This window comes from Salmo salar, chromosome ssa21 (assembly GCF_905237065.1).
Source record: "Salmo salar chromosome ssa21, Ssal_v3.1, whole genome shotgun sequence".
Taxonomy (NCBI): domain Eukaryota; kingdom Metazoa; phylum Chordata; class Actinopteri; order Salmoniformes; family Salmonidae; genus Salmo; species Salmo salar.
Window position 1 is genome coordinate 49,279,555 of NC_059462.1, and position 21,438 is coordinate 49,300,992.

General features: G+C 45.9%; 1 protein-coding gene across 1 annotated transcript in view; it reads left to right on the plus strand.

Annotated features, from left to right (window-relative positions):
- Positions 1-21,039, plus strand: part of LOC123729530 (trace amine-associated receptor 6-like) — an 85,770-nt gene extending 64,731 nt beyond the window's left edge. The window contains exon 2 of the mRNA XM_045704401.1: positions 20,710-21,039. Coding sequence (XP_045560357.1) covers positions 20,710-21,039 — 330 coding nt within the window. The remainder of the gene's footprint in view (positions 1-20,709) is intronic.
- The last annotated feature ends 399 nt before the right edge of the window (positions 21,040-21,438 follow it).

Genomic DNA, 21,438 nt, shown 5'->3' on the forward strand with positions numbered 1-21,438 from the left:
TTAGCACCTGGCAACACAGACGCTGATTGGCGCGTGCGAGCAGTGTGGGTACAATGACTGAAAATATGTATGTATGTTTCCATGTATGTGGAAATGTATTATTTGAGCGCTGTGTGAGCATGTAAGATGTCCAAATGACTACCGACCCGTAGCACTCACATCTGTAGCCATGAAGTGCTTTGAAAGGCTGGTCATTGCTCACATCAACACCATTTTCCCAGAAAACCTAGACGCTTTAACAGATCCACAAACGATGCAATGTCTATTGCACTCCACACTGCCCTTTCCCACCTGGACAAAAGGAACACCTATTTGAGAATGTTATTCATTGACTACAGCTCAGTATTCAACACCATAGTGCCCTCAAAGCTCATCACTAAGATAAGGACCCTGGGACTAAACACCTCCCTCTGCAACTGGATCCTGGACTTCCTGAAGGGCCGCCCCCAGGTGGTAAGGGTAGCTAACAACATATACACCCATGCTCACCCTCAACACAGGGGCCCCTCAGGGGTGCGTGCTCATTCCCCTCCTGTACTCCCTGTTCACTGATGACTGCATGGCCAGGCACGACTCCAACACCATCATTAAGATTGCTGACGACACGACAGTGGTAGGCCTAATCACTGACAACGATGAGACCTGGCCATGTGGTGCCAGGATAACAACCTCTCCCTCAACGTGATCAAGAAAAAGGAGATTACTGTGGACTACAGGAAATGGAGGTCCTAGCATGCCCCCATTCTCATGGACGGGGCTGTAGTGGAGCAGGTTAAGAGCTTCATGTTCCTTAGTGTCCACTTCATAAAGAAACTATAATGTTCCAAACACACCAAGACAGTTGTGAAGAGGGCACATTAAAGCCTATTCCCCCCTTAGGTGACTGAAAAAAATTGGCATGGGTCCTCAGATCCTCAAAAAGTTCTACAGCTGCACCATTGAGAGCATCCTGACTGGTTGCATCTCTGCCTGGTATGGCAACTGCTCAGCGTCTGACCGCAAGGCAATACGGAGGGTAATGCATACGGCCCAGTACAACGCTGGGGCCAAGCTTTTTGCCATCCAGGACCTCTATACTAGGCGGTGTCAGAGGAAGGCCCTAAAAATTGTCAAAAACTCTGGTCATAGACTGTCTCTGCTTCCGCATGGCAACCGGTACCGGGGGGCCAAGTCTAGCTCCAAAAGTCTTCTTAACAGCTTCTACCCCCAAGCCATGAGACGGATCAAAACAAATTAATAATAAACAGTCATTCCTACATAAAATACTTATACATAAACATTTATTTGGTATGAAAGTGTAGTATTTGTTTAATAATAAAATGTACGATCAATAGAAAAGTAAAAAATATAATATTGCATAGTAAACTTAAAACTTAAAATTGTAATATGTAAGCATTTCTGTTCTAAAGATTTAGAAGACAATAAAAATATTTTTAAATAAAATGTAATTTACCTTTAAAGAAATCTCTGTCTGTCTGTCTGTCTATCTTCCCGATCTGTTTATGTCTCTCTCTCTCTACACACAAGATAAATTGGTTCGTTGGGGTGTGTGTGAGCGTGTGGTGTCTTTTTTTAAACCTGTTTCATCTTTAAACTTTAAAAAATTATTCTCAGCGATAAATATTTTAATGGTCAACAGGTTAGTCATCTAGGGGGTCCCTTACACACAAGTGAAGTATTTGTACACAAGGGGGTGTCCCTAGTGTATTTTAAACTGTTTTAAAACGGTCTAGTTTATTAAACATAACAATGCTCTCACTAGCATGAAAACTAAATACAGGCACAGAATGTGTGTGGAAAATGCACCCCCTTGTGTACATATAGTTCCCTTGTGTGTAAGGGACCCCTTATATGACCAACCTGTTTACCATAAAAATATGGATCGCTAAGAACTTAAAAACAAAGTTTAAGCAGGTAAAAAAAAAAACGTTGTTTCAATGAAAAACACACGCTCACCCACACCCCAACGAACCAATTTCTCTTGTGTAGAGAGAGTGAAAGAGATCTCTTGTGTAGAGAGAGTGAAAGAGAGACATAAACAGATCGGGGAGACAGACAGACAGAGACAGAGATTTCATTAAAGGTAAATTACATTTTCCTTTAAAATATTTTTACTGTCTTCTAAATCTGTAGTACAGAAATGCATACATATTACTACTATTAAAAGTTTACTATAAAACATTAAAATAATACTAAAAATAAGTGTTTATATTGTAGGAAAGACTGTTAATTAATATTTTATTTTGCTCCTTGATCACATTTCTCTCTCTCTGCTTGTAACACCCATAGATTGTAACCTGACTCCAACCATGCAGCATGGCCTCAATTTCTCTGAGAGAGAGAGTGAGAGAGAGAGAGAGAGTGAGAGAAGGGGAGAGAGAGAGTGAGAGAAGGGGAGAGAGAGAGTGAGAGAAGGAGTGAGAGAGAGAGAGAGTGAGAGATAGAGAGAGTGTGAGAGTGTGTGTGAGAGAGAGTATGAATACATTTCCATGGACAGAGTGCTGTATGGGAGGATGGAGAGCAGTTAGTGAGAAAGCAGTGCATGGGCATACTCCTACTGGGAGAGAAGATAGTTGAACTGTGTGTTACAATATAGATGTTAGAAGCAACAAAAAGTTAGCAGATGTATGTTTGAAGTAGGGGGGTGTAGCGAGAGAGAGAGAATCTGAAGTCAAATGTCTACTGTTTGCTGATGATCTGGTGCTTCTGTCACCAACCAAGGAGGGCCTACAGCAGCACCTAGATATTCGGGACAGATTCTGCCAGACCTGTGCCCTGACAGTAAATCTCAGTAAGACCAAATTCCATCTAGACACCGTTGCCCTAGAGCACACAAAAAACGATACATACCGTGGCCTAAACATCAGTGCCACAGGTAACTTCCACAAAGCTGTGAACGATCTGAGAGACAAGGCAAGAAGGGCATTCTATGCCATCAAAAGGAACATAAAATTCAACATACCAATTAGGATCTGGCTAAAAATACTTGAATCAGTCATAGTACCCATTGCTCACCAACCAAGATTTCACAAAATGGAACAAACACCAAATTGAGATTGCATGCAGAATTCTGGAAAAATATCCTCAGTGTACAACGTAGAACAGCAAATAACGCATGCAGAGCAGAATTAGGCCGATACCCACTAATTATCAAAATCCAGAAAAGAGCCGTTAAATTCTACAACCACTACAAGCGATTCCCAAACCTTCCATAACAAAGCCATCACCTACAGAGAGATGAACCTGGACCAAAAATGTTATAAATTGATTTGCATTTTAATGAGGGAAATAAGTATTCAACCCCCTCTCAATCAGAAAGATTTCTGGCTCCCAGGTGTCTTTTATACAGGTAACGAGCTGAGATTAGGAGCACACTCTTACAGGGAGTGCTCCTAATCTCAGTTTGTATAAAAGACAGCTTGTATAAAAGACACCTGTCCACAGAAGCAATCAATCAATCAGATTCCAAACTCTCCACCATGGCCAAGACCAAAGAGCTCTCCAAGGATGTCGGGGACAAGATTGTAGACCTACACAAGGCTGGAATGGGCTACAAGACCATCGCCAAGCAGCTTGGTGAGAAGGTGACAACAGTTGGTGCGATTATTCGCAAATGGAAGAAACACAAAAGAACTGTCAATCTCCCTCGGCCTGGGGCTCCATGCAAGATCTCACCTCGTGGAGTTGCAATGATCATGAGAACGGTGAGGAATCAGCCCAGAACTACACGGGAGGATCTTGTCAATGATCTCAAGGCAGCTGGGACCATAGTCACCAAGAAAACAATTGGTAACACACTACGCCGTGAAGGACTGAAATCCTGCAGCGCCTGCAAGGTCCCCCTGCTCAAGAAAGCACATATACATGCCCATCTGAAGTTTGCCAATGAACATCTGAATTATTCAGAGGACAACTGGGTGAAAGTGTTGTGGTCAGATGAGACCAAAATGGAGCTCTTTGGCATCAACTCAACTCGCCGTGTTTGGAGGAGGAGGAATGCTGCCTATGACCCCAAGAACAACATCCCCACCGTCAAACATGGAGGTGGAAACATTATGCTTTGGGGGTGTTTTTCTGCTAAGTGGACAGGACAACTTCACCGCATCAAAGGGACGATGGACGGGGGGGCCATGTACCGTCAAATCTTGGGTGAGAACCTCTTTCCCTCAGCCAGGGCATTGAAAATGGGTTGTGGATGGGTATTCCAGCATGACAATAACCCAAAACACATGGCCAAGGCAACAAAGGAGTGGCTCAAGAAGAAGCACATTAAGGTCCTGGAGTGGCCTAGCCAGTCTCCAGACCTTAATCCCATAGAAAATCTGTGGAGGGAGCTGAAGGTTCGAGTTGCCCAACGTCAGCCTCGAAACCTTAATGACTTGGAGAAGATCTGCAAAGAGGAGTGGGACAAAATCCCTCCTGAGATGTCTGCAAACCTGGTGGCCAACTACAAGAAACGTCTGACCTCTGTGATTGCCAACAAGGGTTTTGCCACCAAGTACTAAGTCATGTTTTGCAGAGGGGTCAAATACTTATTTCCCTCGTTAAAATGCAAATCAATTTATAACATTTTTCCCTCACTGTATATGCACACTGCCCACAAAATGAGGTGGAAACTGAGCTGCACTTCCTAACCTCCTGCCCAATGTATGACCATATTAGAGACACATATTTCCCTCAGATTACACAGATCCACAACGAATTCGAAAAAACAAACCCAAGTTTGATAACTCCCATATCTACTGGGTGAAATTCCACAGTGTGCCATCACAGCAGCAAGATTTGTGACCTGTTGCCACAACAAAAGGGCAACCAGTGAAGAACAAACACCATTGTAAATACAAACCATATGCATGCTTATTTATTTTCCCTTGTGTACTTTAACCATTTGTACATTGTTACAACACCGTATATATACATAATATGACATTTGTAATGTCTTTATTATTTTGAAACTTCTGTATGTGTAATGTTTACTGTTAACTTTTATTGTTTATTTCACTTTTGTATATTATCTACCTCACTTGCTTTGGCAATGTTAACAAATGTTTCCCATGCCAATAAAGCCCCTTGAATTGAACTGAGTGATGTTCGGAATTAAAGAGCGAGAGGTTTGACTAGGGAGAGAGATGTCTACAGAGAGACAAAGTAAGAGGTGTCCACCTAAAGGTGTGTAGAGATAGAGGGCGGGTAAAGATAGAGGGGGTTGAGATATAGTGGCAGGGTAGTGAAAGAGGTGGGGTAGTGAAAGGGGTTGGGTAGTGAAAGAGATGGGATAGAGATAGAGGTGGGGTAGAGATATAGAGGGGGTAGAGATATAGAGGGGGGGTAGAGATAGAGGGGGTGGAGATATAGAGGTGGGGTAGTGAAAGAGTTGGGGTAGAGATATCATTTTCTTCTAAAAGAAGGCATTTGATCATTTTCTTGGTTCTATTGTAACCTGACACCAACCAGGCAGCTTGGCCTCATACACACAAACACACATTCCCCAACAAACCTATTGTGACTCACCACCTGGATTCGGTCTTAGGTAGAAAAATGTGAAATGTTTTTTTTTACATTGGATAAAAGTAGAGACAAAGAGCTACAAAATGGTATATCATACATGGATGGCATTTTTGAGGAACATTGGGAAAATAATTCTACTTTCAAAGTTGATACACTTGTAAACTCAAATTTGAGAAAAGGGCCTTTGAATATTTTGGTATCTACCAGAGACCACTCCTTTGTCTACATCCATTCAGCCTTGTTCACACCCTCTTAATCCAGCCCCACTCATCTCTTTAAGGATTTTTTATTTTATTTTATTTTACCTTTGTTTAACTAGGCAAGTCAGTTAAGAACAAATTCTTATTTTCAATGACGGCCTAGGAACAGTGGGTTAACTGCCTTGCTCAGGGGCAGAACGACTTCACATGAGGTCATGTGCTAAACAGTGAGTAGTGTAGTAAAGATTAAGACTAAAAGTGGTAATAGCCTACAATAAGGAAAAATTCCAGGTAAACAGAAAGTGTCCCGATAAAAATATTTGATAAATATTAGATGACGCTTACCCAGATACACTTGTCTAAATTGATGGGTCATGTGAAAGAAACGCTATAACCCCCAGCCATATGCAGTGGTGGAAAAAGTACTAAGTTGCCATACATGTGTAAAAGTATAAATCATTTCAAATTCCTTATATTAACCCAGACGGCACAATTGTATTTATTTTTTATTTTTATTGATGGATAGCCAGGGGCACAATGTACTTAAGTATCAAAAGTAAAAGTAAAAATCTAAACCATTTCAAAATCATTATATTAATTAATTAATACAACTTCACCCGAGTTAAAATACGTTTAGATGTTTCTTTGAACCATGGATAAAAGAAAGCATAAATTGTTGGATTAATTAAGGAATTAACAAGTGGAAGAATGCTGATGATTACTGATTATACATTGTCAATTAAATAAAAAAAGTAATACAAATGTAAATAGAATCCAACAAATGAGATAGCTAGAGTTTGTGCTACTTTTCTCTCAGACTTATTTGCCTGTACATTTTTAACACCATACACACTGACAGCCTCTTTTGAAAATACCTTCCTGGCCTGTGATCCGGCCACCACAAAGATTTTCATATAAAGTGTTATAATAATAGAGCATGGGACAACCATTGTAAATACAAGGTCAATGATATTACCCCAGGTTATTCCTTCAACAATAAAACATTCTTTCAAACACCTACTTGGTACCTGTACATTTACAAAGTTTTCTATAATAGCAGCACGGTATATGATACAACAACACCAGGTAATGGATATTCAGTCGTGGCCAAAAGTTTTGAGAATGACACAAATATACATTTTCACAAAGTCTGCTGCTTCAGTGTCTTTAGATATTTTTGTCTGATGTCACTATGGAATACTGAAGTATAATTACATGCATTTCATAAGTGTTAAAGGCTTTTATTGACAATCACATGAAGTTGATGCAAAGAGTCAATATTTGCAGTGTTGACCCTTCATTTTCAAAACCTCTGCAATCCGCCCTGGCATGCTGTGAATAAACTTCTGGCCCACATCCTGACTGATGGCAGCCCATTCATGCATAATCAATTCTTGGAGTTTGTCAGAATTTGTGGGGTTTTGTTTGTCCACCCGCCTATTGAGGGTTGACCACAAGTTCTCAATGGGATTAAGGTCTGGGGAGTTTCCTGGCCATGGACCCAAAATATCGATGTTTTGTTCCCCGAGCCACTTAGTTATCACTTTTGCCTTATGGCAAGGTGCTCCATCATGCTGGAAAAGGCATTGTTTGTCACCAAATGGTTCCTGGATGGTTGAGAGAAGTTGCTCTCGGAGGATGTCTTGGTACCATTCTTTATTCATGGCTGTGTTCTTAAGCAAAATTGTGAGTGAGCCCACTCCCTTGGCTGAGAAGCAACCCCACACATGAATGGTCTCAGGATGCTTTACTGTTGCTATGACACAGGACTGATGGTAGAGCTCACCTTGTCTTCTCCGGACAAGCTTTTTTCCGGATGCCCCAAACAATCGGAAAGGGGATTCATCAGAGAAAATGACTTTACCCCAGTCCTCAGCAGTCCAATCCCTGTACCTTTTGCAGAATATCAGTCTGTCCCTGATGTTTTTCCTGGAGATAAGTGGCTTCTTTGCTGCCCTTCTTGACACCAGGCCATCCTCCAAAAGTCTTCGCCTCACTGTGCATGCAGATGTACTCACACCTGCCTGCTGCCATTCCTGAGCAAGCTCTGTACTGGTGGTGCCCCGATCCCGCAGCTGAATCAAGTTTAGGAGACGGTCCTGGCGCTTGCTGGAATTTCTTGGGCGCCCTGAAGCCTTCTTCACAACAATTGAACCGCTCTCCTTGAAGTTCTTGATGATCCGATAAATGGTTGATTTAGGTGCAATCTTACTGGCAGCAATATCCTTGCCTCTGAAGCCCTTTTTGTGCAAAGCAATGATGACGGCACGTGTTTGCTTGCAAGTAACCATGATTGACAGAGGAAGAACAATGATTCCAAGCACCACCCTCTTTTTGAAGCTTCCAGTCTGTTATTCAAACTCAATCAGCAGGACAGAGTGATCTCCAGCCTTGTCCTACTCAACACTCACACCTGTGTTAACGAGAGAATCACTGACATGATGTCAGCCGGTCCTTTTGTGGCAGGGCTGAAATGCAGTGGAAAGGTTTTTTGGGGATTCAGTTCATTTGCATGTCAAAGAGGGACTTCGCAATTAATTTCAATTCATCTGATCACTCTTCATAACATTCTGGAGTATATGCAAATTGTGTATAGAAACTAAGGCAGCAGACTTTGTGAAAATGTTAAGGCTTGGTAATTGTGGAGGAGGAATGAGGCGCAGGAAGCAGCGAACACAGGGTAGTGGTATTTTTAATATACACTCACAAAAAACAAATGTTCCCACACACAGGGGAGAAAATACATGCGGCGTACAACAACGTCGACATGAACACAAGCCGTCACACAAGAAACAATCATTAATCCCGCACGAACAGGAGCGGGCCAGCTAAACTAAATAGCCCCTCTAATGGCTAATTGACCACAGGTGTCACAAAATAAAAAAAGGGAAAAGCAAAAGGGAATCGGTGGCAGCTAATAGGCCGGTGACGACGACCGCCGAGCGCCACCCGAGCAGGAGGGGGCGCCACCGTCGGTGGGAATCGTGACAGTACCCCCCTCCTGACGCGCGGCTCCCGCAGCGCGCCGACACCGGCCTCGAGGTCGACCCGGAGGGCGAGGGGCAGGGTGATCCGGACGGAGGTGGTGGAACTCCCTCAACATAGATGGGTCCAGGACGTCCGCAGCCGGCACCCGGCACCTCTCCTCCGGGCCGTACCCCTCCCAGTCCACGAGGTACTGTAGGCCCCTCGCCCGGCGTCGCGAGTCCAGAATGGCCCGTACGCTGTACGCCGGGGACCCCCCGATGTCCAGAGGGGGCGGAGGGACCTCCGGCACCTCATCTTCGTGAAGGGGACCAGCTACCACCGGCCTGAGGAGAGACACATGAAACGAGGGGTTAATACGGTAATAGGAAGGGAGTTGCAACCGATAACACACCTCGTTTATCCTCCTCAGGACTTTGAAGGGCCCCACACACTGCGGCCCCAGCTTCCGGCAGGGCACGCGGAGGGGCAGGTTCCGGGTCGAGAGCCAGACCCTGTCTCCCGGTGCGAACACGGGCGCCTCACTGCGGTGGCGGTCAGCACTCCTCTTCTGCCGCGCACTGGCCTCCTTTAGTGAGTCCTGGACGGCTCTCCAGGTCTCCTTGGAGTGCTGGACCCAGTCCTCCACCGCAGGAGCCTCGGTCTGACTCCGGTGCCATGGTGCCAGGACCGGCTGGTAACCTAACACACACTGAAAGGGTGATATGTTAGTAGAGGAGTGGCGAAGTGAGTTCTGGGCTAACTCAGCCCAGGGAATATACCTCGCCCACTCCCCTGGCCGGTCCTGGCAATACGACCTCAGGAACCTGCCCACCTCCTGGTTCACCCTCTCCGCCTGCCCATTGCTCTCGGGGTGATAACCGGAGGTCAAACTGACCGAGACCCCCAGCCGCTCCATAAACGCTCTCCAGACCCTGGATGTGAACTGGGAACCTCGATCAGACACAATGTCCTCCGGCACCCCGTAGTGCCGGAAGACGTGGGTAAATAGGGCCTCCGCAGTCTGCAGGGCCGTAGGGAGACCGGGCAATGGGAGGAGACGGCAGGACTTAGAGAACCGATCCACAACCACCAGAATCGCCGTGTTCCCCTGAGAGGGGGGAAGATCTGTCAGGAAGTCAATGGACAGGTGCGACCATGGTCGTTGTGGAACGGGGAGGGGCTGTAACTTCCCTCTTGGTAGATGCCTAGGAGCCTTACTCTGGGCACACACCGAACAGGAAGAGACATAGGACCTCACGTCCTTAGCTAAGGTGGGCCACCAGTACTTCCCCCTTAGACTCCCCACTGTCCTCGCCTCACCAGGATGACCCGCAGTAGGTAGCGTGTGCGCCCACCGAATCAAACGATCACGAACACCGAGCGGCACATACATGCGCCCCACGGGCACCTGCGCAGGCGCAGGTTCCAACACCAATGCCCGCTCGATGTCCGCGTCCACCTCCCATACCACAGGTGCCACCAGCCTAGACGCTGGAATGATGGGAGTTGGATCGATGGGCCGGTCCTCCGTGTCATAGAGATGGGACAGCGCGTCGGCCTTAGTATTTAGGGAACCCGGTCTATAGGAGATGGTAAACCTAAACCGGGCAAAGAACATGGCCCACCTCGCCTGACGTGGATTCAGTCTCCTCGCTGCCCGGATGTACTCCAGGTTTCGGTGGTCGGTCCAGATGAGAAAGGGGTGTTTAGCCCCCTCAAGCCAGTGCCGCCACACCCTCAAAGCTTTAGCCACTGCTAGCAACTCCCTGTCCCCCACATCGTAGTTACGCTCCGCCGAACTGAGCTTCTTCGAAAAGAAAGCGCAGGGGCGGAGTTTCAATGGCGCACCCGAGCGCTGTGATAGCACGGCACCCACCCCAGCCTCGGATGCGTCCACCTCCACTACGAACGCTAAAGACGGGTCCGGGTGCTCCAACACGGGTGCGTCGGTGAACAGCGTCTTCAATTTCTTGAAGGCTCCGTCCGCCTCCGTCGACCATCGCAAACGCACCGGCCCCCCCCTTCAGCAGTGAGGTAATGGGAGCCGCTACCTGGCCAAAACCCCGGATAAACCTCCGGTAGTAATTGGCAAAGCCTAAAAACCGCTGCACCTCCTTCACCGTGGTTGGAGTCGGCCAATTACGCACGGCCTTAACGCGGTCACACTCCATTACCACCCCCGTGGTGGAAATGCGATAACCCAGAAAGGAGACGATTCGTTTGGAAAACTCACACTTCTCAGCCTTAACGTATAGGTCATGCTTCAGCAGTGTACCAAGCACCTTGCGCACCAGGGACACATGCGCGGAGCGGGTGGCGGAATATATCAGAATGTCATCGATATATACAATCACGCCCTGCCCGTGCAGGTCCCTGAGAATCTCGTCAACAAAGGATTGAAAGACGGCTGGAGCATTTTTCAACCCATACGGCATGACGAGGTACTCATAATGGCCCGATGTGGTACTAAAGGCGGTTTTCCACTCGTCTCCCTTCTTGATACGCACCAGGTTATAGGTGCTCCTGAGATCCAGTTTTGTGAAGAACTGCGCTCCGTGAAATGATTCCACCGCCGTAGCGATGAGAGGTAGTGGGTAACTAAACCCCACCGTAATAGCGTTTAGACCTCGGTAATCAATGCACGGACGCAGACCTCCCTCCTTTTTCTTCACAAAAAAGAAACTCGAGGAAGCGGGTGAGATGGAGGGCCGAATGTACCCCTGTCCCAGGGATTCCGTGACATATGTCTCCATAGCCGCCGTCTCCTCCTGTGACAAGGGGTACACGTGACTCCTGGGAAGCGCAGCGTTAACCTGGAGATCTATCGCACAATCCCCCCTGTCGATGAGGTGGTAATTTAGTCGCCCTCTTTTTACAAAAAGCGATCGCCAAATCGGCGTATTCGGGGGGAATGCGCCCGGTGGACACCTGGTCTGGACTCTCCACCGACGTGGCACCTATGGAAACTCCTAGACACCTACCTGAACACTCCTCTGACCACCCCTGGAGAACCCCCTGTTTCCACGAAATACGGGGATTGTGACCAGCCAGCCAGGGGACCCCCAGCACCACCAGAAACGCAGGCGAGTCAATAAGGAAAAAACAAATGCGTTCCTTATGATTCCCCAGCGTTACCATGTCCAGTGGCACCGTAGACTCCCTGACTAGCCCTGACCCTAATGGTCGGCTATCTAGGGAGTGCACGGGGAAAGGAGAATCTATCGGCACCCGCGGAATGCCCAGCTTAATGGCAAGTCCACGGTCCATAAAATTCCCAGCTGCGCCTGAATCGACTAGCGCCCTATGCTGGGAAGAGGGAAAAAATTTTGTAAACAAAACAGGTAAAAACACATGACCAACAGGGGGTTCTGGGTGAATCTGGTGCTGACTCACCTGAGGTAACAGAGAAGTGTTCTGCCTACCATCTCGACTCCCAGACTGGCTCCTCCGGCACCGGTCGGCCGTGTGTCCTCTCCGACCACAGCTGGTGCAGGAGGAGCCACCTCCTCCGGTGCCCCTTGGCACGGCCCCCCTACCTCCATAGGGGTAGGGGCGGGGTGCACGGGGGTGGAAACGGGCAGGACCCTCTCCGAACGCCCGCCGGCAGCCAGCAAGTTGTCCAGTCGTATGGACATATCTATCAGTTCGTCCAGGGACAGAGCTGTGTCCCGACAGGCCAGCTCCCCTGCGGACGTCCGCCCGGAGACTGCAGCGGTAGTGGTCTATGAGGGCCCTGTCGTTCCACCCCGCCCCAGCAGCCAAGGTCCTGAAGTCCAGCGCGAAGTCCTGGGCACTCCTCGTCTCCTGCCTGAGGTGGAACAGCCGTTCACCCGCCGCTCTTCCTTCCGGAGGGTGGTCGAACACGGCCCGAAAGCGGCGGGTGAACTCCGGGTAGTGGTCCCTCGCCGAGTCTGGACCGTTCCAGACCGCATTAGCCCACTCCAGAGCTCTGCCCGTCAGGCAGGAAACGAGGGCACTCACGCTCTCCTCCCCCGTGGGAGCAGGTCTGACGGTGGCCAGGTACAGCTCAAGCTGGAGCAAAAACCCCTGGCACCCAGCCGCCGCCCCATCGTACTCCCTCGGGAGCGCCAGACGAAGCGCGCCAGAGCCAGACGTCATGGGAGGCGAAGATGGCTGTATCGGGGGAGGTGGAGGTGGAGAGAGGATACCACTTCTCTCCCATCTGTCCATCCTCTCCATCATCTGGTCCATTGCCGATCCGATGCGATGGAGGACTGTCGTGTGGTGGAGTACGCGTTCCTCCATCGAGGGCAGAGGAGTGGCCGCTGCTCCCGCTGATTCCATGCCTTCTATCGTGGTGCGGGATTCTGTTAAGGCTTGGTAATTGTGGAGGAGGAATGAGGCGCAGGAAGCAGCGAACACAGGGTAGTGGTGTTTTTAATATACACTCACAAAAAACAAATGTTCCCACACACAGGGGAGAAAATACATGCGGCGTACAACAACGTCGACATGAACACAAGCCGTCACACAAGAAACAATCATTAATCCCGCACGAACAGGAGCGGGCCAGCTAAACTAAATAGCCCCTCTAATGGCTAATTGACCACAGGTGTCACAAAATAAAAAAAGGGAAAAGCAAAAGGGAATCAGTGGCAGCTAATAGGCCGGTGACGACGACCGCCGAGCGCCACCCGAGCAGGAGGGGGCGCCACCGTCGGTGGGAATCGTGACAGAAAATTTATATTTGTGTCATTCTCAAAACTTTTGGCCACGACAGTACAACACATTATTCTTGTTATTGTTATATTAGAGTGGTACAATAAGGGATCACACACAGCAACAGATATCAAGACCAAATTGCCCAGAGATAAAGAAGTACATGAACACGAGATGTAGAATTCAAACACACAGAAATATTCCCCAAAACCCCAGCATGGTTCCATTATTGCTACAGTCGTTACTGGTATCACAATCAGTCCCACCAGGAGATCTGCCACAGCCAGAGAGAGGATGAGCAGGTTGGTTGGAGTGTGAAGCTGCTTGAAGTGAGAGATGATCACCAGTACGTTAAAAATTACTGTGACTGCTGGAATCAATGAGAAGAATATGTACAGTTGTATCAATTAAGCACATGTTAGAGCAATGTGGTACACAACGATTGGTTGATGCATGCAACGTCTGAGAAGGGGAATGTGAACTTTCTCTCCAGACACCAGTGTTGGTTGACCAATGCTTAGGAGACGTATAGAGAGCACACTCGACTGTGAATACCTCTATGAGCTTTTCTATCACAGAAGCAATAAATGGCAAATATCAAAAGGTGCGACTTCTAACCATTTCTATGGACAGCAGCTGTCATTTCATTCTCCGAACAACCTTTCTCCGCTCGCTTGAGAACTAAATGTGGAAAAAAGTTGAGATCGGATCATGGAAACACTGCTCCCGGTGGGGAAATATTTTCAGAAAAGTAGTGCACGTGTTACTGGAAAAAGTACCAATAATATCATTTCTAAAATGTAAAAAGTAACCTGTTACATTACTCCTTTACTGAAAAAAAGTTATATTATTATATAACTTTACTTTTGTAACACGTTAAGTGTTCAGAACACTTGGCCTACTCACAGGCCCTGAACCTCCCCTCACTGCTGCAGTGGGGGTTTATCCTGGCCTGGCGATCAACAGAGTTAACCAGGTCAAAATACTTCTGCTTCTGTCTCTTCTGCCATTTCACTCATGTATGTCGTAAGCCAACACTATCCATTTTTCTTTAAATAATAAGTTTGAGACCATGGCTCTCATATTTGATGGCCTGTCCATTTCCTGCATATATTGAACATAATCTATGGAGTTGCGTCATCCAGTGAGGAAAACAGCAAAGGCTTGTAAAGATTTAGAATCTTCAATCTTGATGGATTGGACAGCCAGCTGAGAGCTTTCTCAATTTAAGCTATGGCAATTCTATACTCATCTCCAAAGTGTTTTTTTCAGAAGCCTTTTGTTCTCTGCATATCCTCTGTTGGCCTCCATATGTTGGCAACTGTGGACTAGATGTCTGGGTTGCACCACAGTGAATTGCTCCAAAAAGTACAGCCTGTCTTTGCTGTTCTCGGTCCAGCCTTCAATAGCATGTTCAAAGGCACGTACAAAGAACCTGTTGTCTAGTGGGTTACCCTTAAGCACTGGTACACTAAGAGGTGGTAATGAGGACAACTTTTTCTGTCTTACCAAAATTTCAGTAATACAGTGGTTCCTCCTTTAAAAGTTGCGTCATATTGCGGCACACCTTTCGGGCTGCAGCAGCATTCTGTGGCACGTTATTTAAATTGTCAGCCATTTTTTCTGTTAATGCAAGTTAGTGCTAGTTTGACCACCAGAGGGCATCTTTGAGAAGCATTTGATAGTCTTCCATATTGGCGTTACCAGAGACGGGGAGGGCAAGCGGGTGACTGGGGTTCAATTAACCGACAGGGAGAAATGAGTAGGCTGTCCTTGTAAATAAGAATTTGTTCTTAACTGATTCAAAATGTGTTATTTCATAGTTGTGATGTCTTCACTATTATTCTACAATGTAGAAAATAGTAAAAATAAAGAAAAATCCTGGAATAAGTAGGTGTGTCCAAACTTTTGACTGGTACTTGCTTGATTAATTTGATTAATATTATGGTGTTTCTATTCCATGAAAACAAAAAACCCTCTGGGTAAATTCAGACCGTTTCTTTCTTGGAGCACACACTGGACGTTCGGGCTGAGGAGTAGGGTTGATTTGAGCGTTTTGGCCTTACAACAGATAGCAACAATGGCTAGCTTGCTAGCTACTTCCAGACACAAATGAGACCACTCTGACCATTTTACTCACCCTAGCAGAGCTTGTTAGGCAGTTTTCGTGTTAACCAGAGCGTTGGTGATTATAACTGTGCTGCTGGAAACAATTTAATTACGCTTTTTTTGCCGACGTTTAATGACACCGGCCATATTCAACGGGTGTTGAGCGCTCGTTAATTGATTATTATGCGCTCTGGTACACAGACGAGAGTGCTCTGAAATCAGAGTAGATAGCCAGAGCGAATTTACGAAAGCCCCAAATGTCCATTGAGAACTCATTTAGCTAAGCTAAGAATGACGGGAATAATCAAGTCAATAAACATTGGGAAGTTAGATAGCCTATAGTTAATATACTGTCAAGTTTGATGTATAACTACTAACGTTAGGTAGATAGCTAACACACTGGTACATACTGCTGTAATGACAAGCTTTGCGGTTCGTAAGGACAGAGTAGCTAACAAATTGTCAGCCAACATAACATGTAAGGTAACTTATTTGAAAAGTCATGACTTTATTACATTGAGTAGCAAGCTACTGCGAGGACGCGCTCTATCGACTCTGTGGCTTGAGCATGCTTTTGGTGCACAGTCGATAGTGCACTGAACTTCGGGCAAGAAGGTTGAGGGTTAGAAACCTGCTCCCTGGTTGTTTCATTTGAAGTCGTGCATAATTATCAGTTAATTATTTGGCTTATATTGCCCATTCATTGTCAGTTAGAGACAAAGTAGTGCATTGGGACCCAAAAGCATAATCAGTGCTCTAACTCGTTAGGGCAAATCTGGTCTGTGATAGGATGGGTTTTTTTTGCACCTAGCTCAGCTATAAGACTATTCTTTAGTAAAGGTTGAATAGCCTATTGTTCAGCTTTTAGCCCCCCTCCCCAACTTGCAACAAATTGATGTCTTTTTGTCGAAAGCAAAACTGTTTTATTTTCAATCAAAAATAATTGTTCTGAAAGCAAAAACGAGGCTTCAGAGTAAAATAATGTTTTGCAATCAAATATTTTGTAATAGAGTGCAAAACTTGATGCATTTTTTTCGCAAATAAATATTTCGAGAACCAAAAAATGTACACTGCTCAAAAAAATAAAGGGAACACTAAAATAACACATCCTAGATCTGAATGAATGAAATAATCTTATTAAATACTTTTTTCTTTACATAGTTGAATGTGCTGACAACAAAATCACACAAAAATAAATCAATGGAAATCCAATTTATCAACCCATGGAGGTCTGAATTTGGAGTCACACTCAAAATTAAAGTGGAAAACCACACTACAGGCTGATCCAACTTTGATGTAATGTCCTTAAAACAAGTCAAAATGAGGCTCAGTAGTGTATGTGTCCTCCACGTGCCTGTATGACCTCCCTACAACGCCTGGGCATGCTCCTGATGAGGTGGCGGATGGTCTCCTGAGGGATCTCCTCCCAGACCTGGACTAAAGCATCCGCCAACTCCTGGACAGTCTGTGGTGCAACGTGGCGTTGGTGGATGGAGCGAGACATGATGTCCCAGATGTGCTCAATTGGATTCAGGTCTGGGGAACGGGTGGGCCAGTCCATAGCATCAATGCCTTCCTCTTGCAGGAACTGCTGACACACTCCAGCCACATGAGGTCTAGCATTGTCTTGCATTAGGAGGAACCCAGGGCCAACCGCACCAGCATATGGTCTCACAAGGGGTCTGAGGATCTCATCTCGGTACCTAATGGCAGTCAGGCTACCTCTGGCGAGCACATGGAGGGCTGTGCGGCCCCCCAAAGAAATGCCACCCCACACCATGACTGACCCACCACCAAACCGGTCATGCTGGAGGATGTTGCAGGCAGCAGAACGTTCTCCACGGCATCTCCAGACTCTGTCACGTCTGTCATATGTGCTCAGTGTGAACCTGCTTTCATCTGTGAAGAGCACAGGGCGCCAGTGAAGAATTTGCCAATCTTGGTGTTCTCTGGCAAATGCCAAACGTCCTGCACGGTGTTGGGCTGTAAGCACAACCCCCACCTGTGGACGAGGGCCCTCATACCACCCTCATGGAGTCTGTTTCTGACCATTTGAGCAGACACATGCACATTTGTGGCCTGCTGGAGGTCATTTTGCAGGGCTCTGGCAGTGCTCCTCCTGCTCCTCCTTGCACAAAGGCGGAGGTAGCGGTCCTGCTGCTGGGTCGTTGCCCTCCTACGGCCTCCTCCACGTCTCCTGATGTACTGGCCTGTCTCCTGTTAGCGCCTCCATGCTCTGGACACTACGCTGACAGACCCAGCAAACCTTCTTGCCACAGCTCGCATTAATGTGCCATCCTGGATGAGCTGCACTACCTGAGCCACTTGTGTGGGTTGTAGACTCCGTCTCATGCTACCACTAGAGTGAAAGCACCGCCAGCATTCAAAAGTGACCAAAACTTCAGCAAGGAAAGATAGGAACTGAGAAGTGGTCTGTAGTCACCACCTGCAGAACCACTCCTTTATTGGGGGTGTCTTGCTAATTGCCTATAATTTCCACCTGTTGTCTATTCCATTTGCACAACAGCATGTGAAATTTATTGTCAATCAGTGTTGCTTCCTAAGTGGACAGTTTGATTTCACAGAAGTGTGATTGACTTGGAGTTACATTGTGTTGTTTAAGTGTTCCCTTTATTTTTTTGAGCAGTGTATTTGAAAACAACTTTTTTTGAGTGTCATTTTGGCCACAACCAATACTGTTCAGCCTTTCTTTCCGACACAAAGGAAGTCATAGCGGACACCTACAAAGGACTGTGTGATGATGGCATCTCAGGTAAGCAGCACTGGGTGTTCTTCCGTCCAACTTCTACATAGCTAGGAGGTTCATAACATTCTACTATATTACATAGATACATACCTACATACCGTAGAATGATAAATCATGCAATTATGATTCTCAAGCTAACCAAAAACATTTAGCAACGAACGCCTGTTATCGCCATTTTCAATTGAATTCTTTTATGCCAACTCATAAGCAGGCCATGTCCTATTTGTTTCGTAGTTGATATATAATCACATTTCATGACAGTGTAAATTAAAGAACACAATATGTCTGTCAGGGAATGCTATTCTGATATGTCAGATGAAGAGTTAGACCAGAAAGTCAGGCCCATTAAGGCAAGGATGCCCCATGCGGGCTTTAGAACGGTCAAATGAAGTCTCAAAGCAATTGGCCATCGTGTACAATGGCGAAGAGTTAGGGGGTCTTTGTAGCGTGTAGATGGTGCAGGTATCATTGCCAGAATAATCTAGCTTCGTTGCATTGCTCAGCAAAAATACTCTGTTCCTGCTCCCCTGTCTCTCATTCACATTGAGGTACTAAGGTTATGTCTCCATCAAATCTAAGAAGTTATTTAAACTTTTTTATTCTTACTTATTCGTAGACATATTTTCAATGATGTATGAAATTGGAGTTGTTCTTCATCAATAATGAAGCAAGTAAATAGGTTAAGGATTAAGGATTAGCCCCTTTTTTACATTTTCGCCTAAAATGACATACCCAAATCTAACTGCCTGTTGCTCAGGCCCTGAAGCAAGGATATGCATAGTCTTGGTACCATTTGAAAGGAAACACTGAAGTTTATGGAAATTTGAAAGGAATGTTTTAGAATATAACACAATAGATCTGGTAAATGATAATACAAAGAAAAAACCAACTGTTCTTTTGTATTTTGTTTGTACCATCATGTTTGAAATGCAAGAGAAAGGCATATATTATTCCAGCCCAGGTGGAATTTAGATTTTGGCCACTAGATGGCATCAGTGTATGTGCAAAGTTTTAAACTGATCCAATGAACCATTGCATTTCTGTTATAATTGTATCAATACTGCCCAAATGTGCCTAATTTGTTAATGAATAACTTTTCATGTTCAAAAGTGTGCACTCTCCTCAAATAATAGCATGTTATTATTTCACTGTAATAGCTACTGTAAATTGGACAGTGCAGTTAGATTAACCGGAATTTAAGCTTTCTGCCAATATCAGATATGTCCTGGGAAATGTTCTTGTTATTTACAACCTCATGCTAATCGCATTAGCCTACATTAGCTCAACCATCCCGTGGAAGGGACACCGATACCAAAGAAGTTTTAAACATTTCACTTTTAATTCCAATGCTTTTTTCAAGATACAACATTGTCATCTTTGGCGGTATAGATGGATTTTCAAGGAAGGTAAGTATATAGTTTTGTATGCATATTGCACATTTCCCATCAAGTAATGAACAACCACAATACCAGTCTGGTGTTAAGCTTCCTGTGCTGTATTGACGTATCCTGAAAATAACATCTGCTGCTTTAGATTGAACAGTCATATCTCAGTTATTGTTTTCAAATCAACAAAAAATAATCTATTTTCTTTACTTTCAGAGTGCGAGCTGATCAAGGGGTGGAAAATGTAAATATTGCCAGATGTATGTTCACTGTCTGAGGAACAGGCCGTGGAAGCTTTATTGCTGGCAAAAGTGTCCATAACCAGAGGTAATTAAACAGTTATGTGTTATTTTTCTCTCTTCCGCTCTGCCTGTCTTGTTGTACATGGAACCTGGGGCGGTTCGAATGTGACTGGCAGAACGGGTGTTCTATGTGGAGGATGAGGGCTACAGTAAATATCTCAGATAGTGGGGAGTGAGGCCTTAGAGGGTTTTATAAATTAGCATCATCCAGTGGGTCTTGCGACGGGTATACAGAGATGACCAGTTTACAGAAGAGTATAGACAGCAGTGATGTTTCCTATAAGGATCATTGGTGGCAAATCTGATGGCTGAATCGTAAAGAACATCTAGCTGCTCGAGAGCAACCTTACCTGCCGATCTATAAATTACGTCTCCGTAATCTAGCATGGGCAGGATGGTCATCTGAATCAGGGTTAGTTTGGCAGCTGGGTGAAAGAGGAGAAATTACGATAGAGGAAACCTAGATGTAGTCTAGATTTAACTTTAGCCTGCAGCTTTGATATGTGCTGAGAGAAGGGCAGTGTACCATCTAGCCATATTCCCAAGTACTTGTATCAGGTGACTACCTCAAGCTCAAAACCCTCAGAGGTATTAATCACACCTGTGGGGAGAGGGGCATTCTTCTTACCAAACCACATGACCTTTGTTTTGGAGGTGTTCAGAACAAGGTTAAGGGCAGAGAAAGCATGTTGGACACTAAGAAAGCTTTGTTGTAGAGCATTTAACACAAAACCCGGGGAAGGTGACAGCTAAGTATAAGACTGTATCATCTGCTTATAAATGGATGAGAGAACCGGCAGAGGCGTAAGAGCCTGGCGAACCGGCTGAGGCATGGGAGCCTAATGATCTGGTGGAGGCATGATGATCCCGCTGGAATGATGATCCCGCTGGAATGTGGGCGCCTGATGAGCCGGCTGAGGCGTAAAACCCTGACGATCCGGCGGAGGCCTGACGTGGGATGGGCTCCTGCTGAGCCAACCTGGGCAAGAACACCTCTTGAGTCAGCTAGGGCATGGAAGCCCAACGAGCTGTCTGAGGCACCCCCGGTTTCATTGGTGGCGGCTCCCGGACCCGATGTCACCACCAACCGAAAAGCCAGCACTCCCCGATGCTTCGCTTGATGGCTTCAGAGTTCTGTAAGAACTGACGCTGGAGATGAGAAGCAGGTACGGAGAATGAACATTTAATTAACACAGACATGGAACAGGACAAGAAGAGCGTCAGAACCGGGTAATACAAAGAGAAGGCGTGACAGAGAGAGGTAGTTAGCAAACCAGGCCAAAGACCCCTCAGAGACACCAATATTCCTTAGCCGGCCCATAAGAATGGAATGGGGTACCATATAAAAAGCTTTGTCAAGTCAATAAAAATAGCAGCACAATATTGCTTAGAATCAAGGGCAATGGTGACATCATTGAGGACCTTTTAGGTTGCAGTGACACATCCATAACCTGAGTGGAAACCAGAATGCATACCAGAGAGAATACTGTAGACATCAAGAAAGCCAGTCAGCTGATTAT